Here is a 19,520-nt window from a genome sequence, read left to right as displayed (position 1 = left end):
CATGGAAGCCAAAAGTTTTATTTTCTGTGCCCCACACCATTCTTTAACTATGTAATCCCCTAATTCATTTGTTTCTGTGTTGGTGGAATCCAATGGCAAGATGAAGTGTCGTAGATTCATTTCTCTCTGCTACTCCCTGCTGAGTACAACTATAAATTCTGAAACTAGTGAAAGACACAAATAAAGGAAAACTCTGAAAGGTGGAGGAGAAAGGAGAAATGGGTTGGGTCCCTAGGATTAGGAGACAAGAGTGACAGGGCATCTTATATCCTCCACGCACCAGAAGAAAGTGACCTAGGCTGTTGCTTCCCAACGCTCAACCTAGAAATACGAGGTGGCTCAGGGAAGCCACTCCTCCTCTGTCTTGAAGGGAATCCTGTCCAGCAACACCAGGCAAGCCTTACAAGGGTTTTCTGTTAGGAAACCTGCTAAGAATAAGCAGCCAGAAGAAGTGTGTCTCCTCCCCAACCAAGAGACACCAGGGTGTACGTGGAAGGGGAGGGAGGAATGTGGGACTAGTAAAGGGGATCCTATGACTAAAAGTACTCTACTCAGGAAGCCTCTTTATCCCTGAGGGCGTGAGACTCATGTCCTCAACCAGGGACATCAGATAGAATGGTTTTTTAAAATGTTACATTCACATAATTGAGCAGTGAAAATTAACAAACTAACATAAATGCAATAATATGGATGAATTGCAAAAATATCATACAGGAGTGAAAAGAGACAGGAAGAAAAATGCATACTGTATGATTCCATTAATATGAAGATCAAAAACAAGCAAGGAGACCTTACAATATTAAAAGTCAGGACAGGGGTTAAATATGGTGAAAGAAGTGATGAGACAGTACACAGGAACAAGAAAGTTAGGGGCTGGAAACTTTTATTTTATGATCTGTTTTGTAATTACACGGTTCTATTCACTTTGTGATCAACCTGCACAATTATGATATGTTTAGTTTCCTTGATGTATGGTAAAATTAAATAGCAAAGTTTATTTTAGAAAAAAAAATTTATAGAAACACAGTTTTCTGTGAAAAGCAAGAACTGGAAATTATCAAAAGTGCATTAGTGATATAAAGTCAAACAATGGAATATTATAAACTTAAAAAAATAAACAGCAAATATGTACAAAAATATGGATGAATTCTATAAATATAATATTGACTAATAAGCCATTAATAAAGTATATGAAACATTTAAAATCTTACCAGTTCTTCTTCATTGTCTACATAAAGTAGGTTAGAATTCTTAGAAGCACAGGCCATCAAACTCTCATTCCATGTTTTTTGTTCGGTACTAATGTAATAGCAGTTGTTGGAATATGTTAACCACTCCTCTGGACAACGAGCACAATGATATGCTGAAGAAAGATTATGAATTATTAACCAAGAACAATTTGAATTTTAAAAAATGAAAATTAACCTACATATTTGTATAGGTGGAAACAAATACATACATAAAATATCTGTGTGCCCTCACAGGCTGCTGCATATAAAACAAAGCACACTCATATGCACACATTCACAGAGAGGGTCAGCCTCTCATCTCCTAATTTATGTGCCCATATAAAGCAAAAACACAAACAAAAATATTCACTCTGTACATGTCCAGAAAGTCAATGAGTGAAACCACTTGTTTAAAATAGTAATGTTATTTATCTCGTATCATACTATAGCAATAGAAAATTTGAGCCAGTCAGCAACAACAGGTATGGTGATTTTAAATGAATATTTCTTCATGTTGGTGTGTAAGAAGGAACAGTCTCCTCTAATCATTATTTATGAACATTTATTACCTGATTTTATAATTTATGTTACCCCCCAAAATCTATTATAATTTTTGCCTAGCCTAAGATAGAGAGAAAATAAAAATTATACTATTATCATAACTTTGAAAATCATAATGTACCTTTCTGCATCCTTGTTATTGGGGAGAAATTGTTCTGCTCTAGTATTGCAGTACCTAGGAAAAATTAAAGTAATCCTTATAAAAAATTAATATTGATCTAAATAAATCATTATAATTTAGTTTCTTAGTTTGAAATCTATTGTATTATTTAGGATTATAATAATCTGGAATAAAATCGATTTTATCAATAAAAATTAATGAAGTAATAAGGATTTGGGTAAAAAATATTTCAAAAGCCTAAAGGACCAACCTTCACCATTTCTTACAGTATTTGGTTTAACCAGTCTCAAGAATTAATTTGTATTTCTAAATAAAGTCTTCCAGTCAACTAAAGCAGGTCTTTGAAATTTGAAATATGAATATATATAAAATACTCTATACAATCACTCTATTTATATTTTTGACAAATTCAGAATAACTATTCCATGTTTAGTCTAAACATATACTTTAAAATGAGAGTTCTATTCCACAATATTATGAAATGTTTAGAGGTACTGATGATCATTAAAGTGAAAGTTTTCTTATAATCTTTCAAAAATTTACTTACAGGGACTAAAGAGTATCATTCTTACTACAACGTACATCAAGACAAGGCAGATGAGTCCCAGGATCCCAGCAATGAGCTTCTCTGGAGGTGATGGAAAGTCTGCACGGAGAAAAATGGAAACACTGAGAAAGGAGAGGTAGAGATAATTGTTTAGACAGTTTACACACAAGAGAACTCACATGCACAGGGAATCACATATATAAACTTGGACCCCAAACTCACATCTACCATTGTAATCTTTCTCTCAGAATATACTATTTCATTTTCAGTAAGTATAATCCTCCATGAGTTGTTCAAAGACTACAAATTACAACGTCAGAATCAATTTAGTCCTCAGATTTCATATTAGAATACTGTATTTCAACTTCAAGCTCTGAGCCTCACAAATAGAAATATGTGAGCTTATTTCCTACTCTTTCCCCATACCTCAGCACCCCAGCTGCACATCCTAGAACAATTATATTGTTCTAGGCTATTAAATGCTTTACATTTATAATGTCAGTTCTCATCATTCCGCTGGAGATCCTGAGAAGCGTTTTGAAGGTTTAATGCCACATAGGTTATTACCTGTTCAGTTACTGAAATGGAGCTTTAGTGTCCTTACCTTTCATTTGCTGTCTCCTTGAGTCCTTAACCAGATTCAGTTCTGAATATATTTCTCTTTGGTTATTCACCTCTGCAGCTGAGTAATGACAGAGACTGTGCTCTATGATAACAGTATGCAAGTAGTTAATAGTGGTGTATATAACGACAATCTCTAGCATAGTCAAATGGGTAGAGTGTGAGGTGAGTAATAGTACTCATTCTGCAGTTGAACAATGTAAAAGTCTGGTTCTGATTTCCTTAGAGCTTTAAATAAGTGTTCCATGATAGGAGAGTTTAGATGTATAGTTTTAAAATGATATTCTATGTTTGACACAATATTATTGGATGGAGTAATGAAAAGCAATACATTGATTAGTGAGAAATAAAGAGGTTCATGAATAATAATATCCTTGTTAATTTAAAGTCAGATTCCACAGAAATATTTTAACAGTATTAGAATAACTGTGTTAAAATTAAAATGCTGTATTGGAAAAAAAAGACACACCAAGTTTTACGACAACTTTTAAATCCATTTGTGGTTAAAGACTGAGTGTTCTAAAGTTGGGGGAATAGTAGTGTTACCATATACAGTAATTTCCTGCATGAAATTACTTTTATTTAGTGACTTACATTTATTTATTAAAAGTGGATGAGATGTTATCAAATGATATTTTATTTTGAATGATTGTGCATTTTTGAGGAATCATTAAAATTTTAAAGAAATATTTTATATATTGTAAACTTTTATGTGACATACGAAACTTATCCAAAACCTAATAAGTAATGACAACAAAATAATATTCAAAGAAATTTAAAAAGTAATTATTTTGCACAAGTAATTGGCAATTGATTTAACAGCTAAGATATGAAACCATAAAATGATAAATAAGAGTATAGATCATTTATGGAAGAACACTGTTGGTACAAACTCCCAGAAAAGTCCTATGGCTGTCAAAGTCAGTTAGGGTAGCCTTAGTTGTGTCAACAATTGTAATAATTCTGATAATGTAATTTTAATAATTCAGTCAATGGGCTCTGTAGTCAGAGATATCTAGAATTAATTCTGACTTTGAAATTTACAATGTATGATCTTTAAAAAGTTACTTAGTGTCTAGTAACCTAGTCTATCAATCTAAAATGAGAATTAAAATATGTAAGATGTAATTCATATAAAACACTTGATACTCAATCTAGCATTTATAAGCTAGTGATAATGTTAGTTATTTTAATTATTATAACACAATTGCCATGTTATTATTTCTAATTCATATCAGTTAGACAATGTAACATAATTAATTAGACAGGAGCCTCTTATTGTTCAATTTTTTAAAAGCTCTATTGATAGTTTATAATTAAGTTTAAATTAGCACTTTACTGAAGCTAACTCATCCTGACTTTTATTAAAAATCAAACTTTTTTTTTAATCTAAGTACATACATGAGGAATTACATTTGACCTTTATGATTTGATGAATTCATTTTAAGAACCTATTTTTAAAGGCTGGCCTAAATATAAAATAATATATAAAATTATAACTATGTTGATTACAAAATCCAAAATTAACTGTTCACTGTCATGATGCTTATGGAATTTCACTTTACATTATATTGGCTTACAATAGGAATCATTAAAATTATTAAGAAATATTTTATGATGAAAAATGTTATATGACATACTAAACTTACCCAAAACCTAATAAATTATGAAAACAAAAGAATATAAAAAGAAATTTTAAAAATTATTTTACACAAGTAATTGGTAATTGATTTAACATCAAGTATGCATGTGCATGTGTGTATGCACTTGACTAATTTTCCACAGGCAAGAATTTGAATATTTTAAGAACTCCACCAACGTATTTCATGTTTTATGCTTTTTTTCTTTTACCCTAAATTGTACAAATAAAGATACCAATGTTCCCTTTGATTTGATTGTATATTAATTGTTGCATCATATCTGGCATTTGTAATTTCCCACTAAATGAGATGGGCTAGTAGAGACAGGAGAATAGTGTCATATACCTTCTGTTGGCCAGAGAGTCGTGCATCCTCTAGTGGGAGATCAGGTTATTCTTGTAACACAATATCTGCGGTCTTCACGGACTGCCCTGTGAAGGCTCAGAGTGAAGCAACAGTGGACAAAGTAGATTTCTCATCAGTGTCACTTATAATTTGAACAGGAAATTCTTACACTTGGGCTATTTTGAAGACAGTTTATTTTATCACACACCTCTAGAATATAGAAGACTTTGAACTTTTAGTGTGACATTTAGTTTGCCATTGGTAAGTACCTCTGAGAAATTGTTTGTTTTTTTAAATTTTATTGAGGCCATAATAGTTTATAACAGTGAAATTTCAGTTGTACATTATTATTTGTCAATCACCATATGTATGTGCCCCTTTACCCCTTATGCACACACTCCAACCCCCTGCCCCTCAAGTAACCACTGATCTGTTCTGCTTGTCCATATATTTGTTTATCTTCCACATTAAGAGTGAAATCATACAGAGTTTTTCTTTCTTCCTCTGCCTTATTTCACTTAACATAATACATTCAAGGTCTATCCACGCTGTTGCAAATGGAGTGATTTTTTTTTTTATGGCTGAGTAGTATTCCATTGTCTATATACACCACATCTTCTTTAACCATTCATCAGTTGATGGGCACTTGGGTTGCTTCCACATCTTGACTATGGTGAATAATGCTGCAGTAAGCATAGGGGTGCATAAGACTCTTTGAATTGTGGTTTCAAGTTCTTTGGATAAATACGCAGTATTGGAATAGCTGGGTCATATGGTATTTCTATTTTTAATTTTTTGAGAAATCTCCATACTGTTTTCCATAGTGGCTGCACCAGTTTGCATTCCCACTAGCAGTGCATGAGGGTTCTCTTTTCTCCACAACCTGTCCAACATTTGTTTTTTTTAATCTTGGTAATTATAGCCATTCCAACAGGTGTAAGGTGATATCTCAATGTATTTTTGATTTGCATTTCCCTCATGATTAGTGATGTTGAATAGCTTTTCGTGTGTCTGTTGGCCATCTGTATATCTTCTTTGGAAAAATGTCTGTTTGTGTCCTCTGCCCATTTTTTGATTTGGTTGTTTTTCTGTTGTTGAATTGTGTGAGTTCTTTATATATTTTGAAGATGAACCCCTTGTTGGATATATGATTTGTAAGTATTTTCTCCCAGATGGTGGGTTGTCTTTTTGTTTAGTTCATGGTTTTCTTTGCCTTGCAGAAGCTCTGATAAAGTCTGATGAAGTCCCATTTGTTTATTTTTTCTTTTGTTTCCCTTGTCCGAATAGACATGGTATTTGAAAAGATCCTTCTAAGATTGATATCAAAGAGTGTACTGCCTATATTTTCTGCTAGGAGCTTTATGCTTTCGCATCTTATCTTCAAGTCTTTAGTCCATTTTGAGTTAATTTTTGTATATGGAAAAAGGTAATGGTCTACTTTCATTCTTTTGCACGTGGTTGTCCATTTTTCCCAACACCGTTTATTGAAGAGACAATCTTTTCTCCATTGTATGTCCCTACCTCCTTTGTTGAAGATTAGCTGTTTGTAGTTGTGTGGTTTTATTTCTGGGCTTTCAATTCTGTTCCATTGATCTCTGTGTTCTGTGTTTGTACCAGTATCATGCTGTTTTGATTACTATAGCTTTGTAGTATATTTTGAAGTTAGGGATTGTGATGCCTCCAGCTTTGTTCTTTTTTCTCAAGATTGTTTTAACTATTTGGGGTCTTGTTTTGCCCCATATGAATTTTAGGATTCTTTGTTCTATTTCCGTGAAGAAAGTCATTGGGATCCTGATTGGGATTGCGTTCAATCTATAGATTGCTTTAGGGAGTATGGACATTTTAACTACGTTTATTCTTGCAATCCATGTGCAAGGGATATCCTTCCATTTCTTTATGTCTTCATCGATTTCTTTCAATAATGTCTTACAGTTTTCATTGTATAGGTGTTTTACCTCCTTGGTTAAATTTATTCCTAGATATTTTATTATTTTTGTTGTGATTGTAAGTGGGATTATATTCTAGAATTCTCTTTCTATTAGTTTGTTATTAGAGTATAGAAATGCAACTGATTTTTGTAAATTGATTTTGTACCCTGCAACTTTGCTGTAGTTGTTGATTATTTCTAATAGTTTTCCAATGGATTCTGTAGGGTTTTCTTATATAAAATCATGTCATCTGCAAGAAACAGCAAGAGTTTCACTTCTTCCTTTCCAATTTGGATAACTTTTATTTCTTTTTCTTGCCTAATTGCTCTGGCCAAAACCTCCAGTACTACGTTGAATAAGAGTGATGAGAGTGGGCACCCTTGTCTTGTTCCCATTCTCAGAGTGATGGCTTTCAGTTTTTCCCCATTGAGTATGATGTTGGCTAGGGTTTGTCATAGATGGCCTGTATGATGTTGAGGTACTTTCCTTCTATACCCATTTTATTGAGACTTTTTTATCATAAATGGATGTTGGATCTTGTCAAATGATTTCTCTTCCTCTATTGAGACGATCATGTGGTTTTAATTCCTCATTTTTTTTAATGTGGTGTATCACATTGATTGATTTTCAGATGTTGAAGCATCCCTGTGTCTCTGGTATAAATCCCACTTGATCGTGGTGTATCATACTTTTAGTGTATTGCTGTATTTGGTTTGCCAATATTTTGTTGAGGATTTTTGCATCTATGTTCATCAGAAATATTGGCCTGTAATTTTCCTGCTTTGTGTTGTCCTCATCTGGCTTTGGGATCAAGGTGATGTTGGCCTCATCAAACGTGTTAGGAAGTGTTCCATCTTCTTCAATTTCTTGGAATAATTTGAGAAAGATGAGTATCAAATCTTCTTTGAGTGTTTGGTAGTATTCTCCAGAGAAGCCATCTGGTCCTGGACTTATATTTTTGGGGAGGTTTTTGGTTGCTATTTCAATCTCTTTACTTGTGCTTGGTCTATTCAGATTCTCTATCTCTTCTTGATTCAGTTTTGGGACGTTATGTGAGTCTAAGAATTTATCCATTTCTTTTAGATTGTCCAATTTGTTGGCATATAGTTTTTCATAGTATTCTTTTATAATCTTTTGTATTTGTGTGGTATCTGTTGTAATTTCTCCTCTTTAATTTCTAATTTTATTTATTTGAGCCTTCTCTCTTTTTTTCCTAGTGAGTCTGACTAAGGGTTTGTCAATTTTATTTATCTTCTCAAAGAACCAGCTCTTAGTTTTATTGGCTCTTTCTACTTTTTTTTGGTTTCAATTTCATTTATTTCTGCTCTAATTTTTATTATTTTCTCCTTCTTCTGACTTTGGGCTTTGTTTATTCTTCTTTTTCTAGTTCTCTTAGGTGTAGTTTAAGACTGCTTATTTGAGATTTTTCTTACTTGTTAAGGTGGGCCTGTATTTGTATGAATTTCCCTCTTAGAACTGCTTTTGCTGCATCCTATATGAGTCGGTATGGTGTATTTTCAATTTCATTTGTTTCCAGATATTTTTTTGATTTCTCCTTTAATTTCTTCATTCATCCATTGGTTGTTTAGTAGCATGTTGTTAATTTTCACATATTTGTCCTTTCCCAGCTTTTTTGTTGTGGTTGATTTCTAGTTTCATATCATTATGTTTGGAAAAGATGCTTGATGTGATTTCAGTCTTCTTAAATATATTGAGGCTTGGCTTGTTTCCCAACATATGGTCTATTTTTGAGAATGTCCTGTGTGTACTTGAGAAGAATGTGTATTCTGCTATTTTTGGATCTAATGTTCTATATACATCTATTAAGTCCTTCTGGTTTAGTTTTTCCTTTAATTCCACTATTTCCTTTGACTTTTTGTCTGAATGATCTATCCATTGAGGTAAGTGGGGTGTTAAGGTCTCCTGCTATTATTGCATTGCTATTAATATCTCCTTTTAGATCTGTTAATAGTTGCTTTTTGTACTTTGATGCTCCTGTGTTAAGTGCATATTTATTTATAAGTGTTATGTCCTCTTGGTGGAGTGTCCCTTTTATCTTTATATACTGCCCCTCTTTGTCTCTCATTACCTTTTTTATCTTGAAGTCTACTTTGTTGATATAAGTATGGCAACACCTACTTTCTTTTGTTTTCCCTTAGCTTGAAGTATCATCTTCTATCCTTTCACTCTGAGCCTCTGTTTATCTTTAGATCTGGAGGCAGCATATTGTCAGGTCTTTTTTAATCCATCACACCACTCTGTGTCTTTTGATTGGAGAATTCAATCCATTTATATTTAGAGTGATTATTGATAGATGAGGGCTTAGTGCTGCCATTTCATCACTTGTTTTCTGGTTGTTCTGTATTGCCTTTGTTTCTCATTCTGTGTATTTCAGACTGCCAATTCAGTTTGGTGGTTCTCTATGATGGGTTTTTCACTTTTCTCTTTATTTATCATTTGTGTCTCTGTTCTGATTTTTTGTTTAGTGGTTACCATGAGGTTTATATAAAAGATCTCAGATGAGATAGTCCATTTTCTAATAGCCTCTTATTTCCTTAGTCTAAGCATGTTCCATCCATTTCCTATCCCCCTTGTACTTTACTGTTGTGACAACTTATTCCATTTTGTGTTGTGAGTTTGTGGTTAAAATGTAGTGATTATATTTATTTTTGATGTTTTCCTTCCCTTTATCTTTAATGTTATAGCTAAGTGTTTGCTAAACTGTTCTGATAGAGAGCTGCAATTTTCTGATTTTGTATGCCTGTTTATCTCCTCACTCAAGACTTTGTAAATACTCTTTTTTTCAGGTATTAGGGCCTTTTTGATCATGTCTTGTCGGGGAGGGTCTTGTGGTGATGAACTCCCTCAGCTTTTACTTATCTGGGAAAGTTTTCATTTTTCCAACATATCTGAAGGATGTTTTTGCTGGATAGATTATTCTTGGCTGAAAGTTTTTGTCTTTCAGAATTTTGAATATATCGTTCCACTCTCTCCTAGCCTGTAAGTCTTCTGTTGAGAAATCCACTGAAAGTCTGATAGGGATTCCCTTGTAGTTTATTTTCTTCTGCCTTGCTGCCCTTAATATTTATTCTTTTTTTTTTGAGAGGAAGATCAGCCCTGAGCTAACATCCGTGCTAGTCCTCCTTTTTTTGCTGAGGAAGACCGGCTCTGAGCTAACATCCATTGCCTAATCCTCCTCCTTTTTTTTCCCCCTAAAGACCCCCAGTAGATAGTTGTATGTCATAGCTGCACAACCTTCTAGTTGCTGTATGTGGGATGTGGCCCCAGCATGGCCGGAGAAGCAGTGTGTCGGTGCGCGCCCGGGATCTGAACCCGGGCTGCCAGTAGCGGAGCGCACGCACTTAACCACTAAGCCACAGGGCCGGCCCAATATTTATTCTTTATCATTGGCTTTTGTCAGATTTACTAATCTATGTCTTGGAGATGGTCTTTTTACATTGATGTACTTAGGAGTTATATTAGCTTCTTTTACTTGCAGTTCCAGCTCCTTCCTCAGGTTTGGGGAGTTCTCAGCTATTATTTCTTTGAACCAACTCTCTGTTCCTTTCTCCCTCTCTTCTCTTTCTGTAATACCTATAACCCTCATGTTGCATTTCCTAATTGAGTCAGATATTTCTTGGAGAATTTCTTCATTTCATTTTAGTCTTAGTTCTCTCTCTTCCTCCATCTGAATCATTTCCATATTTCTGGCCTCTATATTGCTAATTCTGTCCTCCATAATATCAGCTCTGTTATTCAAGGACTCCAGATTTTTCTTTATCTCATTCATTGTGTTTTTCATCTTCAATATTTCTGACTGGTTTTTCTTTACTGTTTCAATCTGTTTTGTGAATAATTGCTCTGTTCACTAATTTTATTCCTGATTTCATTGAACTGTCTTTCTGAATTTTTTTGTAACTTGTTGAATTGTTTTATTATTGCTATTTTGAATTCTCTGTCATTTAGATTGCAAATTTCTGTGCCTTCGGGATTGATTTCTGGGTGCTTGTTATTTTCCTTCTGGTGAGGTGTATTAATATACCTCTTCATACTATTTTATGGGGTGGATTTGTGCCTTTGCATAGTGGAAGTATCTGGTTACAGATTCCACCTACTGCCACTGGAGGGGTCAGGAGCTGTGTATTCTGAGCCCGCCATGATCCCTGGCAGCTGTGCCTGACCTCTGGTTGCTACGCTGACAGAGCCTGTCTCCCTTTGCCTGCTTGCCACTGCTGTTTTACACACTGTATGTGCTGGTGCTCTGGCAGGAGTCCCTTGCTAGTGCACCAGGTTGGGGGAGAGATACTTTCTTTTGCATGTGATCCCAGGCACACTCCCACTTTGCCCTCACTATCTGCCCTCCTGGGCTGCTCAGCTTTATGGATATGTCCCTGTGATTGCTTTACCTCCTCAATGTGTAGCTTTCCCACAGGTTGTGAGGGAGCTTGGACAGCTAAGACATTCCCAGAGAGGACTTCTGCTGCCCCCCTCTCCTCTTAGGGCCAAGAGTGGTTCCACACCGTAAGTCTCTTCATTTGGGTGAGGGAGAGGATATCCCCTTACCTCTTTCCACTGCCTCCTGGAGGCTCCAGCACCTCCACTTTCAGACGTATGGCTTTGTGGGTCTCTCAGACATCTATTGTGTTATGTGAATGTCCTCTGTTGGTTTATGAATGTCCTTTTTATTGTATCTTAGTGGAGAAAGTCTAAGGGAAGAGCTTATTCCACCATGATGTTGACATCACTCAGTTTTTCTCCTGTTCTTTTAGTTTGTGATTCTTGGGCCAGCTCTGTGGCCTGGTGGTTATGTTCAGCATGCTCTACTTAGGTGACCCAGGTTCAGTTCCCAGGCATGGACCTACACCACTCATTGGTGGCCATGCTGTGGCCATGACCTACATACAAAATAGAGGAAGATTGGCACAGATGTTAGCTCAGGGCAAATCTTCCTTAAGCAAAAAAAGGAAGATTGAACCCAGATGTTAGGTTAGGGAGACTCTTCCTCAGTAAAAAAAAAAAAAAAAAGAAAAAGTTTAGTGATTCTTATTTGTCTGTTATTATTGATAATTAGTACTTAAATTTGAGCCATGTTTTTCTATCATTAAATAGTAGTTCTATTAATTTGTTAACTAATTCATATAATATACAAAGAGGCTTATCTCTGGCAATATCCAAATTGTGGGAGGAATAATGTAGCTGGATGAAGTATGTGGATATCTTATGTTCTGACTTTGGGACTTCCATAGTTCGTGCAAGTGGTCATAACTGGTGGTACACTACCCTCTTCACCACACTTACCGTACAATCTTATCATACACTCATAAGCCAAAAATCACATTCCAGCATACCTTTCTCTGAGAGTCATAATAACAGGGTAAAATTTATTGCTTTTTATTTTTCAAGGTTCAAAAATTGGCTACACAGCCTAGATCATCTTTAAGGAAAACTAAAGAATTTAATGAAAGTCTTTAATTTCTTGCTCTAACAATGGTCCTGAGCATCCAACTACTTTTATTGCCTGTTACCTTTAAGCTGATCTTATATCTCTTATTTCTGTTTTATTTGTTACATTTACCCTTTAAATGATATAATTGATAATTTAATTTTCATTTAATTTTGATTTATAATTTAATTTAATTTTGTGTGAATCCCATTGTATTTGTTTTATCATGTCAAATAATTTCATAAAATTTTTTTCTGTATTCATTTAATATTGTTTTAAAGGTGTGGTAAGAGTTGGTTATTTTATAGGTATTTCCCTATGATCTCAATGGATTTGGCACAGTAAGTGATTTAGCCAAACCTATTTAGCTATGTGCTAAACCTGTTCAACTTGATCCAATAAAGAAGTAATAATTTTAAGTGGAAAAATTTGATTTAACAATTTATTTTTTATATTTATATTCAAATAGCCAAAACGTGTCTGTATTATTATAATGTTTAACCAGCACAGCTATGCTTTTATCTCTAAAAAGCATATGGAGGTCTTGTGCAAAAATTGGGGATACTATAGTAAAGTAAAAATTACTACACAGAAAGTTATTGAGAAATTCAATTAGGGAAAAACAGTTGTCTTGGCCAGGAAACAAAAGGAAATAAAAAGCAAATAAAGCACTGAAAACCATTATATCAGTCAAGATAGGCAAAGTTATCCTGAAGTAACAAATAATCCCAAAATATTGAAGGCTAACATTAACAAAATTCTATATCTGCAGTTAAGAGAGTTGTATTTCTTACTTATGCCATAGAACCCCTCACCCACATCACCTTCACTCCTGGACAAAGTTTTTAGAGTAGCTTCTGTCTGGAACATTACTGATTCTTCCGTCAGAAAGAAAAAAGCTACCAAAAAACCCATGAACTTGCCTCTTAGTAATTCATCTCAGAACTGTCCAACTTGTGCTCAACAGGGTTAAGATATATAATCCTCTCACCAGGAACATCACTATACTGTAGACACTAAATTGAATTTAACAGTTACAGATTCAGCTAGCCTGATTAAATAGAATAGGCAAGTGAAATAAATAAAACATTAAAAGTATACATCAAAATGAAGAAAAAATATGTATTTATATTATTTATATTTACAAATATATATTTTATATATACATATCTATCTTGGAAATAAATGTTAACAAGGCCTAGACGATTCACAAGCTGTGAAAGGCCAGTATCAGGAACACATGTTGGAGTTATGCCCAATCATGTGTTTTTTTTTTATTAGTGTAAGTTGAGTGGATTCTGATGCTTAGGGATCCCATGCTTTCACCTTCCCGTGCTATATCAGACAATACTCTGCTGCTATTCATAGGATTTTCATGGCTAATTTTTTTGAAAGTGCATGGCCAGGCCCTTCAGTCTGGTCTGTAGAAATCTGGAAACTCCATTGAAACCTGTCTACCATGGGTGGCCCTGCTAGTATTTGAAATCCTAGTGGCATAGTTTTCATCATCACAGCAACATGCAGCTTCCACAGTATAACAATAAACAAACAGGTGGTGTGGTTTCCTGACCAGGAAATGAACCTGGGCTGTGTAGTTGAGGGCACTGAATCTTAGTCACTGGGCCACCAAATCATGCTTCTATACTACATTATAAACATCAGTATTGGTTTCAGTTTATGAATATGGTAACGATGATTTTTCCAGTTACAAAAATTATGAAAGTGGTGTGAAAATCTTCCCTAGAACACAGATTTTTTAGACCCAAATATTCTAAAACCAAAGACAATCAAAGCAGCCAGTGTCAATAAGGACTGAAATTACCAATTCAGAGAGAATGTAGAACTTATGTCACTAGAAATGACCTACATTCAATGCTCTATCAGAGTTCTAGACACAGAGAGATCAAAGGGAGAAGGAAAATTCATGGATTTTGAAAGCACAAGTAAGGTAATTCAAGTAAGACCTGCTTAATGAATTGAAGACCTTTCACCTTTCTAAATTTTGTAAAAAAGTAATACATCTAAGAGGAGACAATTGTAGAAGTTTAATTTTATTCTTGCCATAAATATACAGTCATATTTAATTATCTAAAGAAAATTTCTCCCAAGATGTATAAGCTCCTATATCAAACAAAGTGGACAATTAGCATTTTTAAAAAAATAAGTCACCCAGAAAAGTTCATCAGAATATTATCCTTTGTTCAGATATCATTAAGTTCTGCCATTATCATCGCCAACAATGATCCTTGGGATCTGGGAAAATAATTTTCCCTATGATAAACTCTAAGGGTACAGAATTTTTGTTTGATGATGATGATGATGTAGATGAAAGACTAGTATGTTTATATGTACTAATGCATATTTGGAGATTTAAAAATAAGTAACATGAGATTTTTAAAAATCCATTTTTTTTGTGGTCTGGACAACTACATCCACTTGAAGGGAAGGCAACCTTAAGCTGAATCTGCTGAAGGAACATTATCTCAATCCTGGTGACACATATTTTATGGTTAATAGTAAACAGAATAAGAATTTGGGATGAATGAATTCTTTTCTTAATTATTTTTCGTGTTTTATATTACATTAGTGTTAATTTAAAAATCAAATACTTTTGGATTTATAACTTGTTTTATCTTTGTGTCCTCTGTTTCTACTTTCTTTGGGATTATTTGAATATTTTTTAGAACTCCATTTCAATTAATATGTTAGCTTCTAGGCTATCCCTGTTTGCATTATAATTTTCATGGTTGTTCTAAAGATTATAGCATACACTCTTAACTTTTCACAATCTGGTTTGAGTTAATTTTGTACAACTTGAAAATTTTACATCATACAGATTTATCACCTCCCCTATCCATTACGGTATACTTTTCATTTGTATTACGTGTTATATGCATTATAAACCGTGGAAGACAGTTATAATTTTTGCTTTAAATACTCATGTGTACTGTAAAGAAATTAACAGAAGATAGCCTTTCGCAGTTACACAGATATGTAAAATTTTTCATGCTCTTTTTTACCTTCTCAAGTACCCAACTTTCCATTTGGTACTATTTCCTGTAAGCCTGAAGAATTTCCTTCCTTTACACTTTCCCGTAATGCAGGACTGCTGGTGATGGATGTTCTTAGTAATTTTTTGGAAAATGTTTTATTTGATCTTCGTTCTTGAAAGATATCATTGATATAGAATTCTGGGTTGGCAGATTTCTTTTTTTTCTTGAGGTGAATATTCTATTATCTTATTTCAATTATTTCTAATGAATTTCTGGGCATATAAAGTGTCATCATTCTCTAGTTGCTTTCAGGATTTATCTCTTTCAGAACTTTGACTATACTGTACCTGTTATGATATAGTTTTTATTTATCTTGTTTGGGTTTTGCTGGGCTTCCTGAATCTCAATTTGTGCTTTTCAACAAATTTGGAATGGTTTCAGTCACTATTTCTTCATTTATTTTCCTGCCAAATGTTTTCCTCTTCTTGTAAGATTCTAATCACACACGTTATAACTTGATGTTATCAAATTGGTATCTTTTTAAAAAATTATTTCTGCTCTTTTCTTCAGATTTATTTATGTCAGTTAATTGACTCTTTGTCATATGCATTGCACTATGAAACCTATGAAGTGGATTATGTGTTTTACATATCCTACAGTTTGTTGTAAATATTCTGTTTTATAACATTTGTTGAGATTTATCATTTTATTTATTGTGAGCATATTTTTTTATACATCCTCAAACATCGTTTTAATACTTAAAAATATTTGTCTGATAATTTAAAAGTCTGGGTCATCTTGGGAGTGATCTTATTTGATTGTCATTTTTCTTGAGACAGGTCACATTTTTCAGGTTTTTTTAATATGTTAAGTTACTGTAAATCTTGAAACTCTTGTGAAGACTCTGGATTCAGTTATATTTCTCTAAACATTGTTGGTGTTTTTTTTAGAAGGCAATAAATTAGCTAAACTGGCACAGAAAACTGTCTCTTGGTTGACAGCTTAAATTGTATTTCAACTCTATAATTTATTCTTAGGTGCAGTCTTGTTCACACAAGGATTGTTTTGGTGTCAGCCAGAATTTTGTGCAGTTTGTGCACTGAATTTATTACTGCCACTCTTTGGCTCTCTCCTTTCTGGAATTTCACCATCATTTTTCAGCGACTGTTGTTATTCTGAACTCTATCTTCTATTTTTTTTAGATAAGAAAGACTACAAGGTTTTCATTGGAGTTTTAGCCAAATAAATGGAGTTCAATTTGGTCTGCCTTCAGCTTAAAAATGATAATAACAAGTAACTCTCTTTGTGACATTTTCTTCTTCCAAGTCCAAACTACTTTTCCAAAACTCTGAATTTCCCCCCTCTAATCTCCAGGGTGATATGTTGGTGTGTTTGTGTGTGCTTTCTCCAGAGTTTATAATTGTTATCAGTGCTAGGGTCTAGTAGCAGCTTACTTAGCCATACCAGAAGCAGAAGCACAAATTCCTTTGGATTTAAATGTCTTTTCATTTAATTTGAAAAAGATCTTTGGTTATTTTACCTCTGAGAACCTCATGATCTTTATAATGCTTATTAAAATTTGAGCCATGATTTTGTTGCTGGAATTGTATTATTTGTATGTATTTATGCATTTTATACTGTAGTAAGTATATGTTGTTAATGAATTTTATTCCAGAATCTCTGATAGGCCCAACCTTGGATAACATTGACATACATAATTTGGAACAAATGGTGAAATAGAAAGGGAAAGTATAAACCTTGGATACAGAAAGAGATTGGATTCATTCAATTAGTATAAGGTTATTTCCCAATTTAGAGTCTTTGCAGGGAGAAAAACCTAAAATTTTACATATTGTCTTAGGAGGAACCGCAAAGAAATAATGGTTGTAATTAAGGGAGGAGACTCATAAAATGTAGGGCAGAACAACACATTAAATACTAATGTCTTATTTTATCCATAACTTTACACTGGTCAATTACCAATAAACAAAATACTCAAATTAGTAAATTTGGACCACAATATTGGACATACACAAAACAGTCCTTTTTGCATTCTCTTTAGAGAGACTGCCTGCAAAGAACATACACTTCACTCTGCTTCAACATATAGTAAATTTTAAAAGTCCACCATCTTCCTCTGAAATTAGTACCAAAATGAGTACTGTTTAATTCTGAGTCCAGAATACAAGCTCATTATGTTCCATACCTAAGATACATTCTCAGAAAGTTAGACACTAAAAATACTATCATTTTGATCTTTATATTCGTGACTTCTTTGTGACTCTTTTAATTCTAAATTTACTTTTGTCTTTCACCCCCCCCCCGCCAATATTGTTCCCTACACTTACATCAGGTGGTCTTTTGGGGGCTATGGCCTAAGCTCACTCTACCAAGAAATTCCCATGGCTTTATTATGGACACATGTAAAACTTCAGGCATCTTTTTTGTACAAGTATTCAGATATGTAAAATATAATTAGGTAGAAAATTGCGAGGTTTTCTCATCAGAACGTATTAAGCAGCTTCTCTATTACTTTTCTCTATTCTCAGTGATAAGAGATGCACATGTATGAATGGGATACCCCAACTTTGGAAGGAAAAGGGCATTTCAGTCTCTTCTTTCCCCAGGACCTTGTAAAACTTTCATCTGGTATCAAATCTAGAAACCGTTAAAGGCTATCTTGCCAAAACTTGACAATTCCTTTCAAAATTTCTTCAATTCCGAAAAGATAGCCTTTACACATGTCCAAAATAACACAATGGGGGAGACGCTGGGTTTCTCGGTCAACAAGAAAAAGAACGTAATTGCAACTTGATTTCAATAATAGGAATGCATGTCCAGTAAAAATTTACTCTTGCTTATTGTCCATACTTGACATGTATTGAACTTACTAAAAGTCTTTAAACGAAACTATTTTTGATATATATGATTAAATTGGTTAAACCATATTTTTTTTGATGGCTGGGTAAAACTAATTTATTGAAACAAGAAGTTTTGATAGATAAAAAAATGGAAGACAAAGTTTTAGAGCTCAGTTCCTCTTGGAAATCAGACATTACTGAATACTTGGGGAAGCGAAATATGAAAAAAATCAATTAGCAAGAACTTAATATGGTTGGGCTTTATTTTAAGAATCTTAGGCATTTATATTATTTTTTATTCAGAGCAGCCCTATGAGGTGGCTGCAATTGTGGCCATCATGTTACAGGTAATGGAACTGAAGCATACAGTTTTTAAGTAATAATGACTGATATTTAGTGAATACTTGTGCGCCAGGAAGAGCTTTTTGAGTACTTTTGCAAATGCTTTTTAAATAATCCTCAGGTAACCTTATGAATTAGATACTATGTATATCATATTATAGAGGAGAGGAAAATGAGCCAGAACAGCTATGTAACTAAGTCACAGGACTAGTATTCTGCATTAGAATTACACTCACTGACCTGGTTTCATTGCTCACGTCCTTAAAGTTTATACCATACTGCTTACTTCCCATTTGTACATTGATCAAAGACCCTAGTGAAAGCATATACATGACAATCTTTACCGTTATACAAAATTACCTCATAATAATTTTTGGCACAAAGGAAACAAAAACCTAGCTGAGAAGTTAAGAAATTTATTTTTTTTCTATTTCCCAATATTTTCCTTTTACAAGCAAATGTCTATTTCACAAAATATAATGAGAAAAATATTCTTACAGCTGTTATGTGGATTAGATTATTTTTTAGTGAACCTACGTTTCCTCCCTCTGATCACTATGAGAAGAGTATACTTTGCAGACAGTTAATGGTAAGTTTGGCCCTGTGACTTGTTTTGACAATGTAATGTGAGGGGGAAAGTGACAGTTTATGAGCTCTGAACCCAGGATAAAGAAGTACATTTCTGCTTGCCTCTCTCAGAGCTGCTAATTTCTACTATAGAAGATCATGTACTAGGTAGCCCACTGTTCTGAGAATAAAATATATAAAAAAGATCTGAGCTGAATATGTGGTCTGGAGGCAAGCCCATACATGCCCATCCTACATCAACTGAAACCCAGCCAAAGAACAAATGGTGGAATGAGAAATAAATGCTTATTTTTAAGTGTCA

At 33.9% G+C, this 19,520-nt stretch overlaps 1 protein-coding gene across 1 annotated transcript in view; it reads right to left on the bottom strand.

The window, feature by feature from the left end:
- Positions 1-19,520, bottom strand: part of LOC131416338 (NKG2-C type II integral membrane protein-like) — a 64,858-nt gene that overhangs the window by 1,108 nt on the left and 44,230 nt on the right. The window contains exons 4-5 of the mRNA XM_058558805.1: positions 1,912-1,950; positions 1,212-1,363 (exon numbers count right to left, since the gene is read on the bottom strand). Coding sequence (XP_058414788.1) covers positions 1,212-1,363; positions 1,912-1,950 — 191 coding nt within the window. The remainder of the gene's footprint in view (positions 1-1,211; positions 1,364-1,911; positions 1,951-19,520) is intronic.

This window comes from Diceros bicornis, chromosome 17 (genome assembly GCF_020826845.1).
Source record: "Diceros bicornis minor isolate mBicDic1 chromosome 17, mDicBic1.mat.cur, whole genome shotgun sequence".
In the NCBI taxonomy this organism is placed as follows: Eukaryota; Metazoa; Chordata; class Mammalia; order Perissodactyla; family Rhinocerotidae; genus Diceros; species Diceros bicornis.
Note: the sequence above shows the minus strand (reverse complement) of the source record. Positions and strands in the feature narration are given on the sequence as shown.